Source organism: Eschrichtius robustus, chromosome X (assembly GCF_028021215.1).
Source record: "Eschrichtius robustus isolate mEscRob2 chromosome X, mEscRob2.pri, whole genome shotgun sequence".
NCBI lineage: Eukaryota > Metazoa > Chordata > Mammalia > Artiodactyla > Eschrichtiidae > Eschrichtius > Eschrichtius robustus.
Window position 1 is genome coordinate 134,910,156 of NC_090845.1, and position 27,227 is coordinate 134,937,382.

A 27,227-nucleotide genomic window follows, 5' to 3' on the forward strand; every position below is an offset into this window, starting at 1 on the left:
CTGCAGACCCCTTGGGCGCGCCCCTCCCCTCGCTGGACGGTGAGCTCATCGGGGGTGGGGGGGCGTCGCCGGCGGCCCGGGCGCCTGAGCTCACGGCGCGCCCCCGCGGCGCCCCGCCACCCCCGCTCCTGGGCGATTTTACCAATTAAGGCTTTCTCGCCGGGCCGGGCCGGGCGCGGGGCGGGGGTGCGGCAAACAAGAAGGCGGGCGGCGGCGGCCCATTCGCGTGGAGGCGCGCGGCGCGCAGCGGACGCCAGCGGAGCCCCGAGGCGCTCGGCGCGGGCTGTAGGACCGGCCAGGCGCCACCCCGCGGTCGCCGGCCGCCCGCAGGGACAGCAGGTGAGGCCTCCGAGGCGGGCACCGAGTGGGACGGTCACCAAGCTGCTCGCGGAGCGGGAGCCCAGGGCCAGCTGCAGCCGGGTGCGTGAGCGCAGCCGCCTTCCCTGGTTTCCCTGGGAATCTATGTGTGTGCCCAGGAGTGTGGGAGCCGAAAGCCACGGGGGGTCCCTGAGAGAGAGGGTGTCTGAGCGTTTGGCAGGATATGGGCTCTCGTGGGTGCCCGTGAGCGGGTCACTGCATGACTGTCCAGGAAGGCAAGGCCCTGAAACCAGGACATTGTGTGGGCTGAGCGCGAGTGACCACCTGGAAGGACACTTCGCAGCCAGTATGCCCCCTGGGAGGGCGACAGTGGGTACCTCAGTGACACCAGTCCTCTGGGCACCAACTGCCTTGGGTACATGGGGGCTGGCTCCTGGGCTGCTGTGCTCCACGGGGACCCGGGTGGGAGGGTGGCCAGGCCAGATTCTCAGGCTGCGCCCTGTCCCAGGTTGGCTCTGAGCTAGATGTTCACACCAGCCAGGATGTGAGCGGCAGGGTCCCCAGATTCCCATGCCACCTGGTCCAGGAGAAGCAGGTGAAGTCCGCTGGCAGACCCACCTGCCTGTGCTCCAGGCAGCACTGTCGAAGTGGGAACTCAGGACTTGAGTGCTGTCACCTGCTGCACCTGGACTTGCCTGAGCAGCCCCTCCTGCCACTCTTCGGCTTTCTTCATCAGCCGAAGCACTCCTGTGGGAGGGCCTGGCCTGGAGTCTGAGGGCAGGAGTGGGGTGGGAGGCGGGGTGTGTCTAACATCCAAGAATCTACTCCAAATAAGGGAAAATATGAAAGAGCTGGATTTTGGCTTCCAAGGACTGCCCGATCTGGGGGCTTTGGGATGGGGCGCCACCTGGTGGTGATACTATGTCCCCTAGGGACAAGAACCCTCTACACCCCCATCACTTATCGCCCCCAAATAGGGAAACCCTAGGGCTGGAAGCCAGGGCACCCAGCTTCTGTCCCCCTTTCTGCTGGAGCCGGCTTCTGGTCGCTTACTCTGACTCAGTTTCCCTGCTCTCTGAAGATTAAGGAATGAACACAGACCCAATTGGATGGCAGTTATGGAGTGAAAATCAATTCTTGGTGTAATTCTGTCCTTGGGAACTTGCTTTCCAGTGGGGCAGGGGAATCAGAACAACTCTCACCCCCTCTTGAATGGGGCCTGGTAGGGAGGGATCCACACGGGTCCCCCTCTACAGCTCTCTCTCCCACCTCCATCCCAGTTCCCAGACACCGCAGTGTGGAGTTTTGTGCACGTGTGTCTGAAAGTGGTCAGGAGTGGACAGTGCACAGGAGGTGAGCCTCAGACTGAAAAACATCATTTGGACCCCATACCACCACCACTGGTGAGGAAAAACCAGTGGGGTGACAGGCAGCCCCTAAGCGAGCATGCTGGAGGGCAGGGGAGATGCCCGTGGGGACTGCAGCCCCACTGTGGGTGATGCAGATACCAGGGCTGTGCAAGAGTCAACCATATTTGGGCATGACGTGCTGGCTGACCCAGGGCCTCCTCTCCCACTGGTCTTCAGCAGATAACTTAATTACTGCTAGTCTGCGGGTCAATCTAAGAATCAAGCAGGAGGGACAGAGACATGCCTTTCTGGAAAAAAGATGTAAAGAAGGGAACATCCTGGAGAGGGGAGGTACACAGAACTGGGGCAAGTGAGTCCACTCTGGTGACAAAGCCATGAGTAAGCTGGCTTCTCTTCACTGAGAAGGGTGGCAGTGAATGTCCCAACAGGCCTCTTGCCCCTGTGCCTTTGCCGGTCAATGTCTCCCCACAGTGACCTCCCACGGTCTCCAGTTATCTACCAGAAAATTAATTTTGAGCAAATATCTCCCCATTGCCCTGGAGACACCATCCCGGCTCCCCAGCAGGCCTTGGCAGCCTTCCGTGGTTTGCCCCCTTCGGTCCCCTGGCCCCCCTGTCCTGGGGGCCCGCTCTGCACTACCACGGCCCCGAAGCCCACCGAGACCCGGGTGCTCAGAGCCCACCAAGTCTTACTGGAACCCCGGAGCAGGTCCCTCTGAGTCTGGAAGCCCCCACCCCCGCCCCCCCGCCGCTGCCCGGCCGCTGGTCACACTGGGCTCAGGGGCCATTCCGACAGGAGCGGAAGCCCCTCCCGCCCCAGGTGGACAGCGGGTGGGTGAGGCGGGCACTCGCTGTCTCTGCATGCATCACACGGCGCCCTGTGCCAGTGCGCATCGGCACGCCCGGGCCCCTTCCAAGGCTGCTGGCTCCTGGAGTGCCGGTGGCCTCCTGGCCCAGTGCCCCATTTCCTCCCGGGTGGAGCGGGGAGGGAGGGAGGCGGTGGGGACCGGCGGGGCGCAGGTGCGCAGGCCAGGCCCTGCAGAGTGGGAAGGCGGGCTGGGGCAGGGGGTCTGGGGGGGCGGCCTAGGGTTCGGGCGCTACGGGCTTCCCTGGCGTGGCGCACGCGCGCAAAGCGCTGCCAGCAGCGCCTGGCCCAGACCTGCGCTCTCCAAGGGCTCGCCCTTCAGATCGGGCCCCTTCCCGCTGCTGCTGCTGCTGCTGCTGCTGCTGCCGGGGCCGCCGGCTGGGGCGCGTCCAGGGAACCCCAAGCGCCGGAGCTCGGGGGAGAGGGGACGGCGGGGGGCTGTGGGGACCGAGCGGAGTCCACGTGACTCAGGGAGGGCGAGCCACCCCACCCCCCGCAGGGGCCTTGGGGAAGGAAAGTCCCTTGTATGGTGTGCCCGCTGGAAGCCAAGCGGTCCAGCGCCAGACTCTGCTAAGCCTTTCCTCGCTGCAGCGTTTCCTGCAGCGCAGGAGGGAGATCGCAGGACTTGAGCGCATCCTTGCCCGCTATGGGGCCCAACAACCCTTCCCGGAGCCTGGGGGTCGGGTCGAAATCGCCTAGGCGGGGGGACTCAGGGGGGCATTCCAACGGGTGGGGTGGGGCGGGGCGGGCACGGCCCGAAGCCCCACCCACGGCCACGCCCCAATGTGACTCCGCCTCCCAGCCCCGCCCCCGGCCGCATTTAAAGGGCTCGCTCTCTCCGCAGCGCAACCTCTGCTGTCTGCATCGCCCCGCGCTCGCTGAGGTGCCTGCGACTTTAATTAAAGGGCCGTCCCCTCGCTTGGGCTGCAGCACCGCCCCTCGGCTCCTCGCGCCTCAAAATGAGTAGCTCCCACTCCCGGGCGGGCCAGAGCGCTGCGGGCGCGGCTCCGGGAAGTGGCGCCGACACGCGAGACGCCGAGATGCCGGCCACCGAGAAGGACCTGGCGGAGGATGCGCCGTGGAAGAAGATCCAGCAGAACACATTCACGCGTTGGTGCAACGAGCACCTCAAGTGCGTGAGCAAGCGCATCGCCAACCTGCAGACGGACCTGAGCGACGGGCTGCGGCTTATCGCGCTGCTCGAGGTGCTCAGCCAGAAGAAGATGCACCGCAAGCACAACCAGAGGCCCACCTTCCGCCAGATGCAGCTCGAGAATGTGTCGGTGGCGCTCGAGTTCCTGGAGCGTGAGAGCATCAAGCTCGTGTCCATCGGTGAGGGCGCGGGCCGCCCGGTGGCGCTGGGAGGCGAGGGAGGGGGGCTCCGCGCGTCCTCCCATCTTCCCCGGGCTGACCCCTCGCAGACACCCCCCCCTAAGCTGTGGCGCTGCCCCGGGAGTCCCCGGGGCCGCCCAGCTCCGTGTGGGCCTCGAGAACAAAGGCTCGCAGGCCGGCGGTGCGTGCGGACCGCTACGCGCCCCCGCCCGCCGGTCCCCGGCTGGCCCACGCCCAGGCTGAGCTCACATCCTCCACAGGCCGCGCCCCCGCCGCTGCGCCCGCGGTGGGAGAGGGCCTGGGGGGGCGGGCACTGGCCAAGCTCTGGCCGTGCGCCTAGTGCCCCATCTCTAACGAGGGGGAGGCCGGGGCTCTCCACCCCCTACAGCAGTTTGGAGAGGGCCCTCTGGGCTTCAGGCACCCCTGTGGTTCCTTAAACAGGGGGTTGGAGCTTGTGGGTCCCATTGTCTAGTGCCCTCCAGTGAAGATGGCTCATACCCCAAGTTTAGATCTCCTTTCGGGAACTAGGGGGCCAGAGAGGGCCATAGCTAGCAAAACAGCACCTGAGATGGGTTTGGGCGCTGGCCAGTGAAGGGAGCTGGCTTGTAGTCACTTAGATACCCAGTTACTGTCGAGCTTGTGCCAAACGCTTGCCTCCATGTAGGACTTGCTTTCCTGCATCTAGAATATGCAGGAGTTGTTTGGGAGGTACTCCAGCATGTGCTGGGCTCGCTGCCAGCCCAGTGTTCGTGTCACCGGGCTGGTGAGGCTGGCCTTGATTGGGCCTACTGCATCATCCCAGGCACTTCGGAGATGAGAGCCACACAGGGACAGGCACCAGAGCTGGCGACTTCGGGGGGCGGGGAGACGCGACAGGGAGAGGAGGGGCATGAGCTTTCTTTCCTTCAGAATCGAAAGAGGCCTTCCAGTTGTCCCTACAGCCCTGGCCCGGTCCATGCTGAGCCTGAGAAAAGGAGGGACCGAGACTCAGGTGCCCCCAACCACTCAGGGCAGGTCTCAAGGGCCCCACCTCTTTCTCTGGAATGCAAGTCGAGGCCGAGGCCCACCCCCCAGTCCCAGCCTCAGTCTAGCCAAGCTGAGTCATCTCTGAGCCTTGGGTGGGGGGGCAACCGGATGTGGGGAGGCGGGCCACACCCCAATTGTCTGGGGGGGTCTCCTCCTCCCCCCCTCCCTCCTTCTCCTCCTCTTGTGAGCTGGCTGGAGCAGGCCTAGTTCCCAGAGCTTTGCCATATAAGGCAAAAAAATGTTGGAAAGCAGCAGTGATTAGGGGAGGGAGGGGGCAGGCTGGCCCCGGGGGCTGGGGAAAGGGGGTGGGATGGGGCGGGGCCATCCAACCAGTCAGTCTCTCAACTCTGAGCCCGGTCCTTCCCACCCTTTTTTGTGAGGTGGATGGGAGGGCCTAGGCCAGCCTCCTATGGACCGGGGGTGGGGGTGGGGGGGGGGAGGGCCCAGCCCCATGATGGCTGATGAGCTTGGCCTTGTGTTTCCCCTCGTGGGTCATAGTGGACCTCGGGCCTGCTGAGGGCTTGTGCTAGACTCAGGATTCTGCGGGAGGGAGCCTGGCGGGAAGGCCCGGCTGCCCCTGCGCCCTTGGTCTTGTCTGAACCTTCCCGTCACCCCTAGCCTGAAGCCCCCACTCCACCCTGCTACCTGCCATCTGGGGACAGTGCAAGGCAGTGGTGAGGGACCGGGACCAGCCCCAGTCTAGGAGCAGGAAGGCCGCTCTGCTTTGAGTGGCATTGAGCTGGTCCGCAAGGTGCTGCCCACTGGATTCAGAGGCTACCTGCCATTGATGGCCCTTTTGGTGGCGTCCATCCCCTTCTCCCCACCCCTAAGTTGACTCACTAGACAAGTATTTTCTACTGATTGTTGGGGAACGGTAGGTGGAACACGCCAGCAGGGATTCCAAAGATGAGCAGCCCTCCTGAGTTCTCAGAGAACCCCCCCGGCCCCCCCCATCGCTTGAGGAGGCTGAGACCCAGAAGGGCCTTGGGTGGGGCTCAGAGCCCAGAGGGATTGCCATGGTGATGGGGTGCAGGGTGCCCGCCCTAACCACTTCCCCTGTGGTGAGCTTGGCGGCCACCAGCCTGCAGCCCAGTGGCCCGTTAGGTGGCGAGGAGGGCGGGCAGCAGCTGAGCAGCCTCTGCTGAGGCAGCGGGACTTGGGGACCCCACCCATGACCTCTGCCACCCAGGCTCCCAAGCTGGGCCCTGAGCGCCCAACCCAGGCTCACTGGCTCCGCCCTCCCCCTTCGGGCTGGGTGAGGGGGCCCCTGGAATGTGTCCTGCCCGTCATCCTGGCTGGCAGGCCATCCCTGCCGGGCCCCAGTGAGTCAGGGCCATGCAGCCCAACCACTGGTTCCTTGGGGCTCCCAGCCCCTCCCCCTGCACCAGGGCTGCTGCCCAACTCCCAGCTTGGCTCTGTTGGGGGAGGGGGAGCACTAAGGCAGTGGGGGGGCGGGGCTCACACCCTCCACCCAAAGGGTCCTTACCCAACGCCTCCGCTTCCCCGGCCTCATGCCATCCACCCGCCCCTGCGACCCCAGGGCAGCAGCCGTATTTCCCAACCTCTCCGCCCGCCTGCCTTCCTCTTTCTCAGTGCCAGGTCAGGGGCCCTGGCGTGGCGTCAAGGGCCTGGGGCCCGGCTGCTCCTCCTACCCCTTTCCTGGAGATCCCTGGGGATGGGCGTTGGGCCCCTGCAAAGCACTCATCCCACTCACTCTCCAGAGCCACCTTTGGGGAAGGGCGCTCGTCCCCAGGCCTCCCCTGGCCCTGTCTGCTGCCTAGGTCTGTCTCCTGTCCTTCCTCTGGGTCCCCACGGCCCCAGGGCTTCCAGCAATGCCCCCTCATTGTGCTGTATTGTCACCATGTGTCTACAGGTGTTTGGCCTCTGAACCTCCTTCACACCCCCAAAGGGGCCCTGGGCAGAAAGGTCCCCGACCCACACCCCACCCTGCCCCACGGGGGCCTCCGCCTCCTCCCTGGGGCCTGCTGTGCTGCCACATTCCCCAGTGCCTGGGAGTGGCCTGACACCCTGAACGTGCACCACCCCCCAAAGCCACATGTGCGTGTGTGTGCGCGCACGCACGGGGACTCCCGGGTCGGCCCTGCCCACCCAGTGCTGCCACTCGTTCCCCTTACAGACAGCAAGGCCATCGTGGACGGGAACCTCAAGCTGATCTTGGGCCTCATCTGGACCCTGATCCTGCACTACTCCATCTCCATGCCCATGTGGGACGAGGAGGAGGACGAGGAGACCAAGAAACAGACACCCAAGCAGAGGCTCCTGGGCTGGATCCAGAACAAGCTGCCGCAGCTGCCCATCACCAACTTCAGCCGGGACTGGCAGAGTGGCAGGGCCCTGGGCGCCCTTGTTGACAGCTGTGCCCCGGGTGAGGGGCATCGGGGGGGCCGGGGCCGCCTGTAGGGGGGTGGAGGGGGTGGCCTGCAGCCGGTTCTTGTGGCCCCCCAGACTCATGGCCTTCCTTGCCTCGCAGGCCTGTGCCCTGACTGGGATTCCTGGGATGCCAGCAAGCCCGTGAACAATGCGAGGGAAGCCATGCAGCAGGCCGACGACTGGCTGGGCATCCCTCAGGTACGCTCCGCCGGGCCAACCGGGGCCGCCTGGGGGCCAAGGTCCCAGTGCGGGGAGGTGGTGCGTCCCAGGACCCTGAGGCTTGGAGGCCAACTGGCTGCTTTTTCTGCGCGTGACAGGTGATCACCCCTGAGGAGATCGTGGACCCCAATGTGGATGAGCACTCCGTCATGACCTACCTGTCCCAGTTCCCCAAGGCCAAGCTGAAACCAGGGGCTCCCCTGCGGCCCAAACTGAACCCGAAGAAAGCCCGAGCCTACGGGCCAGGTGAGAGAGCCGGGCGGGGGGTCCTCCTGCAAGGTGACCTCCTCCCTGAACGTGAGCTCCTGGGGAGTCTGCAGTCACGTGGCTGCCGGTTTATCAAATGCCCCCCGTGAGTCAGACAGGAGTGGGTCAGGGCTGGTCAAAACTGGCCACTGGCTCTGTGTTCCCCTCGCCACACCAGCCCGAGGCAAACTCAAGCCAGCGTTCTAGAAAACAGGCCCAGGCCTGTCCCACGGCAGGAGCGCAGCTGGGGCTGAAGGCCCGGTTCTGCGCGCTGGGGTGTACACCGAACTGACTCACCCCGTTCCGAACGGCCTGATGGGGCTGCGGTGGGGGTGTGTCAGCCCTCACAGCCAGCCTGTGGCTTCCCCCCCATCCCCGGGCAGGCATCGAGCCCACAGGCAACATGGTGAAGAAGCGGGCAGAGTTCACCGTGGAGACCAGAAGCGCTGGGCAGGGAGAGGTGCTGGTGTACGTGGAGGACCCAGCCGGGCACCAGGAGGAGGTAGGGCGGCCGGCAGGCAGGGCAGGGCGCTGCCGGGCCCCTGTGCGGAGGGGCCGCTCTGAGCAACAGCTCACGGACTCCTTCCCACCCTAGGCAAAGGTGACCGCCAATAACGACAAGAACCGTACCTTCTCTGTCTGGTATGTCCCCGAGGTGACGGGGACTCACAAGGTGAGCCCTCAGCCCAAGGGGAGGCCAGTGGCGAGGGCAGTGGCGAGAGCGCCCCAACCCTGCCCTCACGGTGCGCCCCTCCTGGGAACAGGTCACCGTGCTCTTTGCCGGCCAGCACATCGCCAAGAGCCCCTTCGAGGTGTATGTGGACAAGTCCCAGGGAGATGCCAGCAAAGTGACGGCCCAGGGCCCTGGCCTGGAGCCCAGCGGCAACATCGCCAACAAGACCACCTACTTTGAGATCTTCACGGCGGGTGAGGGGAGGGTGCCGAGGCCGGCAGGTCTGGGGAAAGAGCCGCGGGGGCGCGGGAGCGGCCTGGAGGCTCCAGGATCTGAGCCGATGCCTCCCGACAGGAGCGGGGACAGGCGAGGTGGAAGTGGTGATCCAGGACCCCGCAGGACGGAAGGGTACCGTGGAGCCTCAGCTGGAGGCCCGGGGCGACAGCACGTATCGCTGCAGCTACCAGCCCACCATGGAGGGCGTCCACACGGTGCATGTCACCTTCGCTGGTGTGCCCATCCCTCGCAGCCCCTACACTGTCACTGTTGGCCAAGGTAGGCCAGTCCCGGCCGCCCCCCGCTGGGCACGGCTCCAGCCCCGCGGTCTTGGAGGGGGGCAGCCGGGCAGGTCCCGTTCCAGCCCCCGCCCCGGCTCCCTGGGCTTCTGTACTTCCGCTGTGTGGGCGCACTCTTTCTGGCCCGGCTGGGACCCTCCTCCTCCTCCTCCTCCTCTCGCCCTCTCCATCTCTCTCTCTCCACGCTTTCACCTTCGGAAGAGCTCGCTCCAGCTGTCTAGAAACCTGCTGCTCTCTGCTCTGCCCACAGGGTCAACGGTACTTGGATCTGTCTTCCTAGGGGCGGGTGGGCGGGGGGCTGGGGGCTGGCGTGGCTGGAGCAGGTGGGAGGAGGCCTGCCATGTCCAGTTCTTTCTTACGCGTCCCTCACCGGCCCTGTGGGAGCAAGGGAGGGGTCGCCCGCGCCAGCTCCCCGCAGCTCAGCCAGCCCTCTGCCCACAGCTTGTAACCCAGGTGCCTGCCGCGCCGTCGGCCGAGGCCTCCAACCCAAGGGTGTGCGAGTGAAGGAGACTGCCGACTTCAAGGTGTACACGAAGGGCGCAGGCAGTGGGGAGCTGAAGGTCACCGTGAAGGGTCCCAGTAAGTTGGCCTGTGGCTGGGCTGGGGTGGGCGGTGCCAGTCCCCGGCCACCGCTGGGCAGGCCTGAGGCCCTCCGTTGTCTCCGGCAGAGGGCGAGGAGCGCGTGAAACAGAAGGACCTGGGGGATGGTGTCTATGGCTTCGAGTACTACCCCATGGTCCCCGGCACATACACTGTCACCATCACGTGGGGCGGCCAGAACATCGGGCGCAGGTGAGGCCCCGGGCTGAGCGCTCAGAGGTGGCGCGCTCCTCCCTCTGCTGGCTTCGGGCCGGCCCCCCTCCAAGATGGGGCCCCTTGGCACTCCCCTGGGTGGCTCTCTCCTTGCAGTCCCTTCGAGGTGAAGGTGGGCACCGAGTGTGGCAATCAGAAGGTGCGGGCTTGGGGCCCCGGGCTGGAGGGCGGCGTCGTTGGCAAGTCCGCAGACTTTGTGGTGGAGGCCATTGGGGACGACGTGGGCACCCTGGGTAAGTTGGAGGCTGCGATGTGGGCACCTGGGGGCAGAGGCTGGTGAGGGCCACCCTCCCGAGGCTCCAGGGCACTGACGGAGCTGGCGGCTGTTGTCAGGCTTCTCGGTGGAGGGCCCGTCGCAGGCCAAGATCGAATGTGATGACAAGGGCGATGGCTCCTGTGATGTGCGCTACTGGCCCCAGGAGGCTGGCGAGTATGCCGTGCACGTGCTGTGCAACAGTGAAGACATCCGTCTCAGCCCCTTCATGGCCGACATCCGCGAGGCGCCCCAGGATTTCCATCCTGACAGGGTAAAGGGCGCGGGCCGCTGGGCTGGGTCTCTGGGCTTTGGGGCCCTGGGCTGGCATTGCCGGCAGCGTGCTCCTGCCACTCTGTGTTTGGAGGCCAGCACTTGGTCCCCTGAGATCTGGGTGGCCCCCCATTAGGTGAAGGCACGTGGGCCTGGATTGGAGAAGACGGGCGTGGCCGTCAACAAGCCGGCAGAGTTCACGGTGGACGCCAAGCACGGTGGGAAGGCTCCTCTCAGGGTCCAAGTCCAGGTGGGGTGCCCGTCTGTGGGGGGGGGGCAGGGTGGGCAGGTGCCCAGACCCGGGCACTGACCAGGAGGCTGCCCGCGCCCGCCCACTTTCCAGGACAACGAGGGCTGCCCCGTGGAGGCGGTGGTCAAGGACAACGGCAACGGCACTTACAGCTGCTCCTACGTGCCCCGGAAGCCAGTGAAGCACACGGCCATGGTGTCCTGGGGAGGTGTCAGCATCCCCAGCAGCCCCTTCCGGGTGAGCCTGCCCTCTGCAGGCCTCAGACAGGCCTTTAGCCCACCTCCCTGGGCGCCTGCTTTGCTCTGGTACGGCCCTCTTCGATGAAACTCGCATACCGTACAGCCTACCCCTTTCAGTTAAACAACTCGCTGGTTGTGAGTAAGTTCAGAGTTGTGCGGCCATCACCACAGTCGAGGATGAGGACATTTTCACCGTCCCCCAGAGAAACTCCTCTACCCCCCAACTGCCCCCGGCCCGAAGCAGCCACTCACCCGCTTTCTGGCTGTGCGGTTTACCTTCTCTAGACATTTACTGGGGACGGACTCCCAGGCCCTGTGGCTTTTTGTGTCTGGCTGCTTTCACTCAACGTCGTGTTCACGTTAGTTCACCCGCAGCATAGCACGAGTCAGTGCCTCCTGCCTTTCCACGGCCGAATGGTGCTCCGTCGTACGGATAGACCACATGTTAGGCGTCCAGTCATTTGTTGATGGTCATTTGGGGTTTTTTCACCTTTTGGCTGTCGTGAGCAGTGCTGCCATGAACGCTCCAGTACAGGTGTTAGTGCAGACGAGCGATCTCATCGCTCTGGTTGGATAGGTAGCGAAGGGTGGCGGCATTGCAGCAGCGTGTGGTTGCTTTACACGTCACTGTTCACGCAGCCACCAGGCGACTCCCCAGGGTGGGCACGCCATTTTGCCCCTACTCCAGACTGGTTATGCCCCTGCACTTGCCCCCGTGCCCTGCAGGTAAATGTGGGAGCCGGCAGCCACCCAAACAAGGTCAAGGTGTACGGCCCAGGAGTGGCCAAGACGGGACTCAAGGCTCACGAGCCCACCTACTTCACTGTGGACTGCACGGAGGCCGGCCAGGGTAAGGCCCTGCCTCGAGAGCGCGGGTGGGCGAGTGGGCGAGGCGTCCCCGTGAGGCCCCAGCCTCCACTCCCTCCTCGCCCGCAGGTGACGTCAGCATCGGCATCAAGTGTGCCCCCGGCGTGGTGGGCCCCGCCGAGGCCGACATTGACTTCGACATCATCCGCAATGACAACGACACCTTCACGGTCAAGTACACACCCCGTGGGGCGGGCAGCTACACCATCATGGTCCTCTTTGCTGACCAGGTGGGTGCTGCCACTCCCGGCCCCTAACGCTGCTGGGTGTTGGGGTGCTGCTCTCCTCTCAGCCCTTCTCCTCCTGCCCCCTGCAGGCCACGCCCACCAGCCCCATCCGGGTCAAGGTGGACCCCTCCCATGACGCCAGCAAGGTGAAGGCCGAGGGCCCTGGCCTCAGTCGTACCGGTGAGGACAAGTACCCCATGGGGAGGTTGGGGAGCCCTGAGGGGCTGTGGGGCAAGCTGCCCCTACAGGGTAGCTGTGTCTCCTCAGGTGTCGAGCTTGGCAAACCCACACACTTCACGGTCAATGCCAAAGCTGCCGGCAAAGGCAAGCTGGATGTCCAGTTCTCGGGGCTGGCCAAGGGGGACGTGGTGCGTGATGTGGACCTCGTTGACCACCATGACAATACCTATACCGTCAAGTACACTCCTGTGCAGCAGGTAGCTACCTTGACCCCCTGTGGCCACGCCTGTCCATACACCTGCTGAGCCCGTGGGCCCCCTCACGTGGTGGGCTGGGTGGGCAGCTCCAGGGGGCTTCCCGCCCACTCTCGTTTTCCACCTGGGAGAGAGTGGGCATGGAAGTCCAGGGGGTGCAGTGGCAGAGAGAAGCCATTGTCTCTGAAGCCCCCTCCCCATGCCCAAGTTGGGAAGCCATGACCCACGACCCTGCCCTTCTGTACCCTTCCCAGGGCCCAGTGGGTGTCAGTGTCACTTATGGAGGGGATCCTATCCCCAAGAGCCCCTTCTCGGTGGCGGTGTCTCCAAGCCTGGACCTCAGCAAGATCAAGGTGTCCGGCCTGGGAGAGAGTAAGTAGTTGGGGCCTGTCACAGCCAGCCACTGAGCGTGCCCCGGGGCTGCCTGGGCCCGTGTCACAGTTCTCTCCTTCCTTTCATCGTGTCAACAGAGGTGGATGTTGGCAAAGACCAGGAGTTCACAGTCAAGTCGAAGGGTGCCGGTGGCCAAGGCAAAGTGGTGTCCAAGATTGTGGGCCCCTCGGGGACAGCGGTGCCCTGCAAGGTGGAGCCAGGCCTAGGGGCTGACAACAGCGTGGTGCGTTTTGTGCCCCGTGAGGAGGGGCCCTACGAGGTCGAGGTGACCTACGACGGCGTGCCTGTGCCTGGCAGCCCCTTTTCTCTCGAAGCTGTGCCCCCCACCAAGCCTAGCAAGGTAACTGGGGCGTAGGCGCCACCCCCTCTCTTCTCCAGACTCGCCCTCGCCCCTTCTCATTTTTGTCCTTTTGAGCGGTGGCCCTGCTCAGGCCTGCCTGCGCCCGTCTGGCGGGGGAGGGGAGCCAGAACGAGAGGAGGCAGGCGGAGTCAGGCTGGGGGTCTGAGGGTCGAGGGTCAGGGAGGTGGCGTGGCTTTGGCTCCTGACCTGCCCCTCCTCCCGCAGGTGAAAGCCTTTGGGCCGGGGCTGCAGGGGGGCAGCGCAGGCTCCCCTGCCCGCTTCACCATCGACACCAAGGGCGCCGGCACAGGCGGCCTGGGCCTGACAGTGGAGGGCCCCTGTGAGGCCCAGCTTGAGTGCCTGGACAACGGGGACGGCACGTGCTCTGTGTCCTACGTGCCTGCGGAGCCCGGGGACTACAACATCAACATCCTCTTCGCTGGCACCCACATCCCCGGCTCCCCGTTCAAGGCCCACGTGGTTCCCTGCTTTGACCCGTCCAAGGTCAAGTGCTCGGGCCCCGGGCTGGAGCGGGCCACCGCCGGCGAGGCGGGCCAGTTCCACGTGGACTGCTCGAGCGCGGGCAGCGCAGAGCTGACCATTGAGATCCGCTCCGAGGCGGGGCTGCCAGCCGAGGTGCACATCCAGGACCACGGCGATGGCACGCACACCATCACCTACATCCCCCTGTGCCCCGGGGCCTACACTGTCACCATCAAGTACGGCGGCCAGCCCGTGCCCAACTTCCCCAGCAAGCTGCAGGTGGAGCCCGCAGTGGACACCTCAGGCGTCCAGTGCTATGGTCCCGGGATCGAGGGCCAAGGTGAGAGGCCTCCCACCATAGGGCATGCGAGCAGGGAGAGCCGGGGCCCCTGGAGCCCCATTCTTCCTCTCCCTGCCCCCCTGCAGGCGTCTTCCGAGAAGCCACCACTGAGTTCAGTGTGGATGCCCGGGCTCTGACGCAGACCGGAGGGCCGCACGTCAAGGCTCGCGTGGCCAACCCCTCGGGCAACCTGACCGAGACCTACGTGCAGGACTGTGGTGACGGCACGTACAAAGTGGAGTACACGCCTTACGAGGAGGGTGCGTGCTGCGGCGCTGGAGGGATGGGCCGGGGGCGGAGGCAGGGCGACCTGGGCTCCTCCTGACCCAGCCTGCCCTCCTGCAGGACTCCACTCTGTGGACGTGACCTACGACGGCAGCCCTGTGCCCAGCAGCCCCTTCCAGGTGCCCGTGACCGAGGGCTGTGACCCCTCCCGAGTGCGCGTCCACGGGCCGGGCATCCAAAGCGGCACCACCAACAAGCCCAACAAGTTCACTGTGGAGACCAGGTGAGCGAGAGCCCCAGAGGCAGGGGCCGCAGTGGGCCTTGGAACCCAGGGGATAACGGGCTGTCTGTTTGGACCAGGGGAGCTGGCACAGGGGGCCTGGGCCTGGCCGTAGAGGGCCCCTCCGAGGCCAAGATGTCCTGCATGGACAACAAGGACGGCAGCTGCTCGGTCGAGTACGTGCCCTACGAGGCCGGCACCTACAGCCTGAACGTCACCTACGGCGGCCATCAAGTGCCAGGTGAGGAGGCAGGTCAGCTGGGGCCGGGCTGGGACCACCCGTCCGCCCTCCACTCTGTCTCACACAGCTGCCATCCCTCTGCCCGCCTCCAGGCAGTCCTTTCAAGGTCCCTGTGCACGATGTGACAGACGCGTCCAAGGTCAAGTGCTCTGGGCCTGGCCTGAGCCCAGGCATGGTCCGTGCCAACCTCCCTCAGTCCTTCCAGGTGGACACGAGCAAGGCCGGCGTGGCCCCGCTGCAGGTCAAAGTGCAGGGGCCCAAAGGTGAGTGTTCCTGTGCCTGGGAGCGGGGGTCAGGTCAGGAGAGTGTGGTCCTCTGAGGGAGGGGACCCAGCACACGGCGGGGGCGGGGGGCGGGGCCGGTGGGCAGGCAGTTGACGGAGGAGCCTCAGGTGACCCCAGAGCCAGTGCCCTGGGGCAGGGGACCAAAAGGAGGTAGAAGAGACAGGACTCGGCCACTGAGCAGATGTGGCAGGCGGGAGGCAGGTAGAGCGGGCAAGGGTCTGAGATGTCACAGGGGCTCAGGGCTGTTCTGGGGGCGGGCAGGTGAGGGCAAGTCGAGCCCCCCTGGGGTGAGGGCTGGGTGCGTGGCCCAGACTCGGCTTTCTAGTGTGGTGGGACTAGGGGCCCAGGGCACTGGCTAAGGCTCTGTCTGTGGGACTGGGGCCAGGCCTGGTGGAGCCAGTGGATGTGGTGGACAATGCCGATGGCACCCAGACCGTGAACTATGTGCCCAGCCGTGAGGGGCCCTACAGCATCTCAGTGCTGTATGGGGAAGAAGAGGTGCCCCGAAGGTAAGAGGCTGGGCCCTCTGCCTGTGGGGAGGGGCCTGGGCTGGGCACCAAGACCCTTCCTGACCGCTCACAGCATCCTGGCCCAACAGCCCCTTCAAGGTCAAGGTGCTGCCTACACATGATGCCAGCAAGGTAAAGGCCAGCGGCCCCGGGCTCAACACCACTGGCGTGCCCGCCAGCCTGCCTGTGGAGTTCACCATTGATGCAAAGGACGCGGGGGAGGGCCTGCTGGCGGTCCAGATCACGGTGAGCTGGCCGCGCGGGTGGCCGCCTGGTCCTGCTGTTTTGCAGCTCCGGGCACAGGGAAGGCGAGGGAGGGGAGGGGCCCAGGCTGGAGCGGGGTGCAGCGCGGGGTCCGCGGCCTGGGGCAGATGGGCCAGTCCGGCTCTCTGGTCTCCCTTAGGAGCCATGCCAGCCAGGGCAGGCCCCCCCGCCACACAGGCTTCCCCACGCACGCACTTGCTCACTTGTGATGTCACCAAAGCCCTTAGTGCCTCAGCTTTTCTGCCTGTAACATTCTCTGGGGCCAGGTATTAAGGCTAGGACTCTGAGATCTTCGGGGGAGCTCGTCCTAGTGCTGGGGCAGGCCCTGGGGTAGAGGATGGGAGCTGAGAGGTCCTCGTGGGGGTAAAGCAGGATGGGCGCCAAGTCCCTGGCCCTGCCTGGTATCACGCAGGGTGGGGAGGGGGGCACTGGGCATTTTGGCGCTTCCCTTCTGGACCTTGCCCGTGGGGAAGTAAAGGACAGTGGTGGATGCAGGCAGCCGTCTTGGGCCATGGTGGTTGAGCGGCTTGGAGGCTGCCCCTGCAGCAGTGGTGCTTGACGCTTGGTCCTTTGAGAGGGCCTGAGGGAACCCCGGGCCTGACTGGGCTTGGGCCAACTGCCTCCCCTGTGCTCTGCCACACAGGACCCTGAGGGCAAGCCCAAGAAGACGCACATCCAAGACAACCACGACGGCACGTACACGGTGGCCTACGTGCCAGACGTGACGGGCCGCTACACCATCCTCATCAAGTATGGTGGTGATGAGATCCCCTTCTCCCCGTACCGCGTTCGGGCCGTGCCCACTGGGGATGCCAGCAAGTGCACCGTCACAGGTGAGCCAGCCCGCCAGCGGCCACGGCGCTCAGCACGGGGCTTGGGTGTGCCTGTGTGCAAGGGCTCGCTGCTTGGGGCGGCGTGTGGGAGTGGGGGCCGCCCCCTTGAGTGACTCACCTGACCTTTCTCCTTGCTCTCTGCCCTCTCACCTCAGTGTCAATCGGAGGTCACGGGCTAGGTAAGCTGCTTGCTGGGGCCACTCCCAATGCCCCTCCTGCCCAGAGGGCAGCTTCCTTTCCTCTTCCGTGCTGATTCCCAGGACAGTTCCAGCTGCAGCTCTTGGCAGGGACAGAGGGGGGAGCTGGAGGGTTAGGGCCCAGGGGGGCCTCCGGAGCTGAGCATGAGCGCTCCGGCCCTCCCCCTCTCTGGGCCTCCGTTTCCCCATCTGAGAAGTCGGGTTGCAGCTGAGAGCTTTGGGGTGAGGTGCATCCTGAGAGGCACCCCCCTGGGGGCTCTGGGGTCTGGGGATCTTGGCTTCCCGGGGAAGTCCCGGGGGCGGGCAGCAGGCCCTTTCTTTTCACTTCCTCTTTCCTCGTCCAGGGCTCTCGCGTGGGGTCTCCCCCAAGCAGCGGGAGTCCCCGGCCCTGGCCGGATCCACAGACCCCCATCCCCACCTCCCGGGGGCCTCTGCGTCCCAGGCCGGGGGAGGTGCAGGCTGCATGAGTGGGTGGGGCTGGCTGGTAGTGCCGTAGCACCAGCGTTGACTGCTTGGGCGGCCAGCATGGCGGGGCCCGGCCCGGCCTCAGAGCCCCAAAGTGCACTCGGTGGCCCCCCTCCCCCCCTCCCTCCCCCTATTCCCCAAGCAGTGACGTTATTCAGATGGTCCCCAACCAGGCACGGAGGTTCTCCTGCTCAGGCATGGGAGGGGAGAGCCAGCCCCAGCCAGGGACACCAAGAAGAGGCAACGACTACACGGGAGCCTCTGAAGGCTGTCGGCCTGGACCTTGGCCGAGGCAGCCAGGGAGAAAGTTAGAGGGTGGCTGGGGCTCCACGGCAGGGGCTCGACGACTTTGGACAGCAGGCCTCGGGGTCTGAGATGCCAGCCCTGCGTGCCTAGGGCAGGGGGTAGGGCCTGGGGGGGCAGGGGCAGGGGCAGGACTGGGCTGAGGGAGTGGTCTCGGTTTACCTGGCCACCGTGTGCAGAATGGAGACAGGGCGCCCAGCTGGGGAACCGAAGTCACTTCTGGACCAGTCGGAGGGGTGGCTTGGGCTAGGCTGCTGGTGGTGGGGCTTGAGGGGGAGCCAAATTGGGGGGTTACTTTGAGGATGGAGCAGCTGAGGGGCTGGGCGCTGGGCAGGGAAAGCGGGGAGTCGGGGCTGACCGTGAGGTTGGGGCCCGAGCTACTAGCTAGGTGGCAGGTCCAGGTTCTGAGCCAGGGAGACCAGGTGTGGCTGTGTGCGAGGTGAGGCCTCCCAGGGCAGGGGGGGCAGCAGGGGGGGCCAGGTGTAGAGCTCAGGAGAGCCGCGGAAGGCCAGCATGGAGCCCAGCAAAGTGGGAGCCCTCGGCGGACAGGAGAGTTCAGTGGCAGGCTGGCCGGGGGACCCCCTTGCACTCAGCCCTCGAGCTGGTCCGGTGCTCCCAGCTGCTTCCCCGGCAGGGGCCGGGCTCCAGAAAGCACTCGCTGCCAGGCCTCACAGCCCACAGCCCCCCCGAGCCTCCACGGCTGAGCCCAGATCATAACGTCACTGTCCCTCCCCTCTCCTCGGGCACTCTGGGGCCCCGGAGGCTGCTCCGCTGCTCTGCTCTCGCCACCTCGCAGCCGCGGCTCTGGCTCGGGCCTCCTGCCCCCCTTCCCCCTGGGTGCTGCCACTGCCTGCTGCGCTGTGCTGCCTCCCTGCTTCCCTGCTCCCAGCTCCCTGCCTGCGCCGGGCCGCGCCCGGCCGCCCCTCTCTGCAAGCCTCCGGTCGAGCGAGCGTTCTCAGTTGTCAGGAAACTCCAACTTCACCTTCAGGCCCGGGGGGCGGGGGGCGAGTGTCACGTTCCCCACGCTGCAGCAGGACTCCGCCTCACCGCGTCCGCACACGGCACTGGGGGCCAGGGCCAGGCCGCGGGGGCGAAGGCAGCTGTGGGCCCAGCCGGAGCGCTGGCGCCGGTCAGCATGGTCCACGGCGCAGGCTGAAGCCAAGTGGGCGGGGGCGGTGGCAGCAAATGCTTGTGCCCTGATGGCGGCGGTGGCCTCGTGGGCTTCCTGGCCCTTCCTTCCTCTCAGACTCCTGGGTGCCACCCGTTGGGCCTTTCCCATGTGGGGGACTCCCCCGAGACAGGACTCCCAGGCTTGAGGTGGCTCGGGGGAACCTTTCCTGCCTTCTGAGAAATCACTCACCATCCCAGCTTGGGGGGGCGGGGGCGGGAGGCCTGGCTGTGCTTGGTGGTGGCAGTAAGAGGCCTGGGCGGGTGGCAGGTGGACAGGAGTGGCCCGAGCGCCAAGCTCATGCACTGGCCCCCCCTTTGGGGACCCACCCTGCCCCACCAGGCGCTGGCATCGGCCCCACCATCCAGATTGGGGAGGAGACGGTGATCACCGTGGACACCAAGGCGGCGGGTAAAGGCAAGGTGACCTGCACCGTGTGCACACCCGACGGCTCTGAGGTGGACGTGGACGTGGTAGAGAACGAGGACGGCACCTTTGACATCTTCTATACAGCCCCCCAGCCGGGCAAATATGTCATCTGCGTGCGCTTTGGCGGCGAACACGTGCCCAACAGCCCCTTCCAAGTGACGGTCAGGAGGGGTCAGGGGTGAGGCGTCCGGGCGGGACTCATCTGCGATGACAGAGTCTCCAGCTGTTGTGCGTTGCTCTGCAGGCTCTGGCTGGAGACCAGCCCACGGCACAGCCCCCGTTACGGCCTCAGCAGCTGGCCCCACCGTACACCTACGCCCAGGGCGGCCAGCAGACCTGGGTATGGCCTGGCCTACCTCCTCCCAGCCCTAGGGGACACTCGGGGACCAGCCAGCTGGGTGTCCCGTGAGGCCCTGTTCTGCCACCTGTTAGGAGGGACCCCAGATCCTCCCACGCGGGACTCCCTTCCCTCCTGCAGCTCCTCACTCAGGCCCTCTGTCTCCACTGCAGGCCCCAGAAAGACCCTTGGTGGGTGTCAACGGGCTGGATGTGACCAGCCTGAGGCCCTTCGACCTTGTCATCCCCTTCACCATCAAGAAGGGCGAGATCACTGGTGAGCGGGGGCGGGAAGGAGCTAGGGGGCCACAGAGGCCAGAGTGTGCCAACGGGCTGCCCTGACCCGGGCCCCACTGCCCTGCAGGGGAGGTGCGGATGCCCTCGGGCAAGGTGGCGCAGCCGGCCATCACCGACAACAAGGATGGCACCGTGACCGTGCGCTACGCACCCAGCGAGGCCGGCCTGCATGAGATGGACATCCGCTACGACAACATGCACATCCCAGGTGCGCCCCCCAGCATGCCACCACCACCTTACAGGGGCGTGGGGCTGGGGGAGGGGCTTGGGGGCAACACGAGGCCCCCATTCCACGTGGCCCCTCTTCCTGCCTCAGGAAGCCCCCTACAGTTCTATGTGGATTATGTGAACTGCGGCCACGTCACAGCCTACGGGCCTGGCCTCACCCACGGGGTGGTGAACAAGCCTGCTGTCTTCACCGTCAACACCAAGGATGCGGGAGAGGGTGAGCGGCAGCTCTCGTCTTGACCTGCCTGTGTGTCGCGGGCTACTGTCAGCCGGTGGGGGGCTGGACACTGGAGATGCTCCCCAGATGAGGCTCCCTGCCCCACCCCCGGCCTCTGCTTGCCCGTTGGGGCTTCTCCTCATTGGCGCAGTGTCCCTGGGCACAGTTCCCACCCTCACCCACAACTCTCTCCAGGGGGCTTGTCCCTGGCCATCGAGGGCCCATCCAAAGCAGAAATCAGCTGCACTGACAACCAGGACGGGACATGCAGCGTCTCCTACCTGCCCGTGCTGCCTGGTGACTACAGCATCCTGGTCAAGTACAATGAGCAGCACATCCCGGGCAGCCCCTTCACTGCCAGGGTCACAGGTAGGTGATACCCAGCGCAGTGACAAAAGGAGGCAGGTGGCAGGGTGGGTGCAGTCTCCCTCTGTGCCTGGACACACAGTGACCGTCCCCCGCCAGGTGACGACTCGATGCGCATGTCCCACCTGAAGGTGGGCTCTGCCGCTGACATCCCCATCAATATCTCGGAGACGGACCTCAGCCTGCTGACAGCCACGGTGGTGCCGCCCTCGGGCCGGGAGGAGCCCTGTCTGCTGAAGCGGCTGCGCAATGGCCACGTGGGTAAGAGGCTGGGGAGCAGGGCCTTCTGGGAAGGGGGGAGGCTGGGGGTGGGGGCATGCCTCTCCCCGGCTGACAGCCCCTCCCCGCGTCCAGGGATCTCATTCGTGCCCAAGGAGGCCGGGGAGCACCTGGTGCACGTGAAGAAGAGTGGCCAGCACGTGGCGAGCAGCCCCATTCCCGTGGTGATCAGCCAGTCGGAGATCGGGGACGCCAGCCGCGTGCGGGTCTCAGGCCGGGGCCTACACGAAGGCCACACCTTTGAGCCTGCAGAGTTTATCATCGACACCCGCGATGCAGGTAGGTGGTGGTGGTCTGGAAGCTGGGGTGAGCCCACTGTACTTGGCCCCCCGGCTCAGGGGTGTCCCTCCCGCAGGCTATGGTGGGCTCAGCCTGTCCATCGAGGGTCCCAGCAAGGTGGACATCAACACAGAGGACCTGGAGGATGGCACATGCAGGGTCACCTACTGCCCCACGGAGCCTGGAAACTATATCATCAACATCAAGTTCGCTGACCAGCACGTGCCTGGTGAGTGAGGCACCCACGCACCTTCCCCATGGCTGGGCAACCCTCCTTGCCATGCCCCGGGGTCCACCTGCAGAACGTAACTTGTGTGGGATGTGGGTTGTGCTTTCTTCCTGCAGGCAGCCCCTTCTCCGTGAAGGTGACAGGCGAGGGCCGGGTGAAAGAGAGCATCACACGCAGGCGACGGGCCCCTTCGGTGGCTAACGTTGGCAGTCATTGTGACCTCAGCCTGAAGATCCCTGGTAGGAGCTACAGGAGCCAGGGAGGGTCCCAGGGAGTCCTAGGTGCCAGCCCGAGGTGGTCCCAAACAGAGGGGTGGGCCCTCGGTCTCCTGCTCACCAGGCTGTCCCCCACCTACAGAAATTAGCATCCAGGACATGACAGCCCAGGTGACTAGCCCATCAGGCAAGAGCCATGAGGCCGAGATCGTGGAAGGGGAGAACCATACCTACTGCATCCGCTTCGTGCCCGCTGAGATGGGCATGCACACCGTCAGCGTCAAATACAAGGGCCAGCACGTGCCTGGCAGCCCTTTCCAGTTCACCGTAGGGCCCCTGGGGGAAGGGGGAGCCCACAAGGTCCGCGCCGGGGGCCCTGGCCTGGAAAGGGCTGAAGCTGGAGTGCCAGGTAGGCCCACTTCCCGCGGGGCTCTTGCCACTCCTGGGCGGGGGCTGGGGGGGAGGAGGGGGCTAGCAGCCATGCTTGGCGGGGGCCGATGCCAGGGGAGCAGCCCTCCGTGAGGACACACTGTACCTTCCTGCAGCTGAATTCAGCATTTGGACCAGGGAAGCTGGCGCCGGGGGCCTGGCCATTGCTGTCGAGGGCCCCAGCAAGGCCGAGATCTCCTTCGAGGACCGCAAGGATGGCTCCTGTGGCGTGGCCTATGTGGTCCAGGAGCCAGGTACTGAGATGTGGCTGGGGCTGGGAGGCAGCACCCGGGTTTGGGTGCTGGTCTGGGTCTACGCGGACAGCCCTGCCCGGCTCCCACCCTCCACCTTGAGGTCCCAGGGCCACTCAGGCTGTTTGTGGGAGGCGGCAGGCTCGAATGCTGACAGGTGGGGACCTCCCGGCACGCCCTCTGTTCTCTCTCCCTGCTCAGGTGACTACGAGGTCTCAGTCAAGTTCAACGAGGAGCACATCCCCGATAGCCCTTTTGTGGTGCCTGTGGCTTCTCCGTCTGGTGACGCCCGCCGCCTTACTGTTTCTAGTCTTCAGGTGAGGCACCGAGAGAAACCGCCCGCCTGGGGCTCCTGGGCCCGGCCAGACCAGAGCCGCCGCACAGAGCAGGCCTTGGCCCTGTGTCGAGTGACCCGCCCAGCCCAGCTCGGGGCGCCGGGCTTCTGCTCTGGCCGGGTGCAGCCCACGCTTGGGGTCGGAGGAAGTACCCCTGACCGTCGCGTGGAGTTTTTCTCGTGTCTCAGCTCTAAAGGCTTTGAACAGAAGCCTGTGCCCCTTGAGCACCAGGGCTGAGGTTTAAAGAGGGACAGCCTGCCAGGGCTGAGTGCTGCCCGCAGGGCGGGGCCACCCCCCTTCCTGCCGCCCGGTGTGTGACTGTAGAGCATGGGTCTGGGAGCGGGGGTGTGTGCCTGTAGCTTGCTGCCCCTCGAGAATCAATGGCTCTCCCTCTTTAAACCAAGCTGGACGCCAGATGGGTAAGTGCAACCCCGTGGGCCTCCTGCTTCTGGAGCCCTGCCTTCCCTTGCCCCGCCCCAGCCCCTAACCACATCTGCTGTGCTTCCAGGAGTCAGGGCTAAAGGTCAACCAGCCAGCCTCTTTTGCAGTCAGCCTGAACGGGGCCAAGGGGGCGATCGATGCCAAGGTGCACAGCCCCTCAGGAGCCCTGGAGGAGTGCTATGTCACAGAGATCGACCAAGGTGAGGCCCTGTCCCTTCCCGGCCACCCAGCCGTCTGCCCTGGCCCCACTGGGAGCAGTGGGCCTCCCCTGGGCTTGGCCCACTGGCTGGAAGCAGGCCGAGAGTACAAAGGGAAGGCACAGACTCCGGAAGCAGCTGAGACAGGGCCCAGAGGCCTGGGCTCCTTCAGCCGGGCTCCTTCAGCCTTCAACTTGTGACCCAAGCCCTTGGGGACCTGGCTCAGCAGCCATGCTGCTAGAAAGGAAAACGCCTTCTGCAGGCCGTATAGCGCAGTCTCTTGAGGGAGAGACCTGAAGTCCAGTGATGGGGGCTGCCCAGGCCCCTGGAACCTGGGGACAGGCCCAGGACAGCCCCGGGGGTGGGGGGAGCTGCTCAGCCCAGTTTCACTAGTTCACAGCCTAGTCCTGCCCCTTCCCAGCTGCGTGACCTCAAGCAAGTTCCTGCCTGTCTCTGGGCCCCAGTGAACACGTGGGGGATAAGGCACTCATGGTACCCTTTGGAGAAGGAGGCATCGAGGCGGGCGTTTTGCCTACAAAAGATTCCAGTCCGAATGAGTCCTATCAGTAGCTTGGGCATCTAAGCTTCACCCCTCAGGCTTCAGGACGTCTGTGCAGTGGGGTGTGGGTGCCCAGCACGGTCTCCAGAAAAAGCTGAGTGGGCCCCCTAGACCTGCTGGGCTCAACGCTGGCGGGCAAGGGAAGCCCCTCGCCGATGCCAGCTGCTCACTTTTGGAGGAGAGACCCCAGGCCCACAGCACGCTCCTCTGCTCCTCAGATAAGTACGCCGTGCGCTTCATCCCACGGGAGAATGGCATCTACCTGATTGATGTCAAGTTCAATGGCACCCACATCCCTGGAAGCCCCTTCAAGATCCGAGTTGGGGAGCCTGGGCATGGAGGGGACCCAGGCCTGGTGTCCGCTTACGGAGCTGGCCTGGAAGGCGGCGTTACAGGTAGGTCAGTGGGTGCAGCTTCCGGTGTGTGAACACAACTGCTCGGGTCCCTCCTCCGAGCTCTCAGTGACAACAGGAGACGTGCGGAGGTGACAAGGCTACACTGGGGGGCTGGGGTGGGGAAACAGGCCAGGCCAGCTCTGCCTAACCTCCCGTGCCCCCAGGGAGCCCAGCTGAGTTTATTGTGAACACAAGCAATGCGGGCGCGGGTGCCCTATCGGTCACAATCGACGGGCCCTCCAAGGTGAAGATGGATTGCCAGGAGTGCCCTGAGGGCTACCGCGTCACCTACACCCCCATGGCACCTGGCAGCTACCTCATCTCCATCAAGTACGGTGGCCCCTACCATATTGGGGGCAGCCCCTTCAAGGCCAGAGTTACAGGTGAGCCTTGTACCAGACTGCTGCTACCCAACCCAGTGCATGACACTCTGGCCACCTCTTAGCCCCACCTGCTCTGCCCTGCAGGTCACCGTCTGGTCAGCAACCACAGCCTCCATGAGACGTCATCAGTGTTTGTGGACTCCCTGACCAAGACTGCCAGTGCCCCCCAGCATGGGGCCCCAGGCCCAGGTCCCACCGACGCCAGCAAGGTGCTGGCCAAGGGCGTGGGGCTGAGCAAGGCCTACATGGGCCAGAAGAGCAGCTTCACGGTGGACTGCAGCAAAGCAGGTGGGCGTCCAGGCCGTAGCCCGCTTCCAGAAGATGAGGCTGGAAATAAGAGCAGACAGCCAGTGCCTGGGAATACGAGAAGGGGAGTGAGGGGGTGGGAATGCCTTTGGGAGCGGGCCACTTCCAGCCTTCTGGGCCTCCCTGCCGTCTCCTCTACCCTTCAGGAGAGTGCCCTGGAGGAGCTGGAGTTTCCTTTGCTGGTCTTGCCGGGCGGGTGCGGGGTGGGGGGTTGCTGGCAGCTCCTTAGGAAGGGCTGTCACCCCGAAACAGGTGACGAGGTGGGAAGGGGAGGAGACAGGACAGGAGAAGGGAGTCAGCGCAGTCACAGCTGAGGGGAGGGACTTGGGGCCTGGCACTGAGGCCCCTTCCCCCACCCCCAGGCAACAACATGCTGCTGGTGGGGGTACACGGGCCCCGGACACCCTGCGAGGAGATCCTGGTGAAGCACGTGGGCAGCAGGCTCTACAGCGTCTCCTACCTGCTCAAGGACAAGGGGGAATACACGCTGGTGGTCAAATGGGGCGACGAGCACATCCCAGGCAGCCCCTACCGCGTCCTGGTGCCCTGAGTTCTGTGTCCGTGCCAGCCAGCAGCTCCCAGGATGAGAAGTGCCCCTGCGCCCGCCCTCCGCCACCCAAGCAGCACCCGCCCCAGCCCTGGCCAGCCCTGGCCACCCTGTCACCGCAGCCGACCCTGCCCTGTGCTGCGCTCACCTGCCTCCACTTGGGCAAAGGAGAGAGGCGAGCAGAGGGAGGCTGCCTGTCTTCTTTGCTCCTGGGAGGGGTGAGGGGTGGGGGTCTTGTGCACAACTGCCCGCTAGTTCTCTTCTCTAGCCAAGAGGAATAAAGTTCTGCTTCCATTCTCCTGAGGGTGGCTCGAGCTCTCTGGCAAGGGTGCTGACACGGTAGACAGGCTGGACGGAGGCACGGGCCCAGACCACAGGCTGCTGGATCTCCAGGCCCGGCCCCCTCCCACTGCCCTGGCACCCAGCGGGTCCTGACTCGGGTCCCATCTGCACTGGCCTCCTCTCTGCCTCCCTGAGTCCAGACCAATGTGGGGCAGGGGGTGTGTCGTGCCTCCAGAACAGGGCCTGACGCTAGTGTGCTTATCCCAGACCCCACCAGCAACGATGCTGTCCCGGGGGAAGGCCAGGCCATGGCCAGGCTACAGGAGGTAAAATGCTGGGTGGGAGGACCAGATAAGCAGGACCTGAAGTCACAGCAAGCCCTGGCCATCCCGCAGACAGCTTAAACGCGCCACCATCCCCCGAGGAGGGACTGTCAGCAGGCCCCCCACCCGGGGGGCAGGCTGTGGGTCTCCAGGCCCCTCAGTGGGCAGGTGGCAGCAGGTGGACGCATTCCAGGCACTGGCCACAGAGTCCACCCCATCCCAACTCCAGCCTCAGGTGTCTGCGCCTGTCCTGCCCTACCTCCCTGGGTGGGCCCTGCCATGGCTCCCGCTTGCCATTGGTGCGCAGGGGCGATCCCAGCCACTCAGGCTCCTCTGCATCCCTGCTCAGAGCCTCCCTCACCTCTGTGCCCAGTGCCACAACCGTGCTTTTCCGCCCTCTGCACACAGCTCTGATGTCCCTCCCGCGGCCGCACAGCCACCCTGCTCCTCCCCTGGGCGGCGGCCAGCCTCGCCCCCTGGATGTAGGGAAGTGCCTTAAAGCCAGCCAAGGCTCAAGCTTTCAGGCCTCCTCTCCCAACTGGGCAGCTGGAAACATGCTGGCCATGCCCCCCTTCTGGAAGCACTTTCTGGGCCACCATGAGCCCAGATTCAGATCACAGTTGCTTCTCAGCCACAGCCCAGTAAAAAAAAAGCATGAGCTCAGGAAGGGAGAGGAAGAGGAGCAGGCAGGGGCCAGTGGCCAGCTCCCCAACACCCAGACCAAGGGCTCCACCCAGCCTCCAGCCCCGCCTCCCGAGCATGCAGGGAGCAGGCAGAGCAGGGGCAGTCACTGATCTGTAGGAAAGGGTCACGGTCCCCACTGCTACTGCCCCTGGGCTGGCCTGCGGCCAGTCCCTGGAGACTCTTCTTCTAGAAGCTGCTCAAGTGGAAAAGGGTCAGAGCCAGGCCCAGAGAAGTCCAGCCCCAGTGGGGGGGATAGAGGTGGTCCCCCCCGGGCACCGCCTTCTCCCCTCGGCCCACCAGGCACCCCTCCCGCCGACTCACCCAGAGCCTCCTGCCTGCTCCCCGTACCAGTCGGCCAGGAGGAGACAGTCCTGTCTCCCGTCCTTTCCGAACCCCGCCTGCTGGACGGGCCCCCATGGGAGAATGGCCCCAGAGCCAGGCTGAGCTTAAACAGGAGGCTCCGTCCCCGCCCCGGACTCCACATCACACCCAGGCAGCCATGAGGCACGCTAGGCGGCAGCGGGG

At 65.4% G+C, this 27,227-nt stretch overlaps 1 protein-coding gene across 2 annotated transcripts; it reads left to right on the forward strand.

The window, feature by feature from the left end:
- The first annotated feature begins 237 nt into the window (after nt 1-237).
- FLNA (filamin A) lies at nt 238-25,716 on the forward strand. Of its 2 annotated transcripts, XM_068534169.1 has the most exons (48): nt 238-339; nt 3,397-3,884; nt 7,048-7,296; nt 7,402-7,499; nt 7,619-7,766; nt 8,150-8,268; nt 8,362-8,439; nt 8,531-8,693; nt 8,794-8,994; nt 9,456-9,593; nt 9,683-9,806; nt 9,924-10,060; nt 10,161-10,354; nt 10,490-10,603; nt 10,697-10,840; nt 11,569-11,692; nt 11,779-11,939; nt 12,026-12,116; nt 12,204-12,373; nt 12,625-12,742; nt 12,841-13,103; nt 13,329-13,926; nt 14,013-14,186; nt 14,272-14,434; nt 14,512-14,672; nt 14,765-14,935; nt 15,342-15,465; nt 15,555-15,711; nt 16,373-16,562; nt 16,718-16,741; nt 19,038-19,285; nt 19,369-19,464; nt 19,635-19,737; nt 19,825-19,965; nt 20,074-20,202; nt 20,398-20,571; nt 20,668-20,829; nt 20,923-21,126; nt 21,203-21,355; nt 21,472-21,594; nt 21,713-21,979; nt 22,116-22,253; nt 22,452-22,567; nt 23,094-23,226; nt 24,001-24,177; nt 24,342-24,560; nt 24,645-24,848; nt 25,229-25,716. In XM_068534169.1, the coding sequence occupies exons 2-48, from the start codon at nt 3,512-3,514 to the stop codon at nt 25,414-25,416; spliced, it is 7,944 nt and encodes a 2,647-aa protein (XP_068390270.1). In that variant the 5' UTR covers nt 238-339; nt 3,397-3,511; the 3' UTR covers nt 25,417-25,716. The 2 variants fall into 2 exon arrangements, with proteins under 2 accessions (XP_068390270.1, XP_068390271.1); XM_068534170.1 differs by lacking the exon at nt 16,718-16,741.
- Nucleotides 25,717-27,227: the final 1,511 nt, after the last annotated feature.

What these genes read in the sequence shown, in the direction of transcription:
- FLNA (XM_068534169.1), top strand. Translation starts at nt 3,512, where the DNA reads ATGAGTAGCTCCCACTCCCGGGCGGGCCAGAGCGCTGCGGGCGCGGCT. An exon ending in AGGATTTCCATCCTGACAGG is followed by an intron (nt 10,355 to 10,489) that starts GTAAAGGGCGCG and finishes GCCCCCCATTAG; the next exon opens with GTGAAGGCACGTGGGCCTGG. An exon ending in TGTCACAGAGATCGACCAAG is followed by an intron (nt 23,227 to 24,000) that starts GTGAGGCCCTGT and finishes TCTGCTCCTCAG; the next exon opens with ATAAGTACGCCGTGCGCTTC.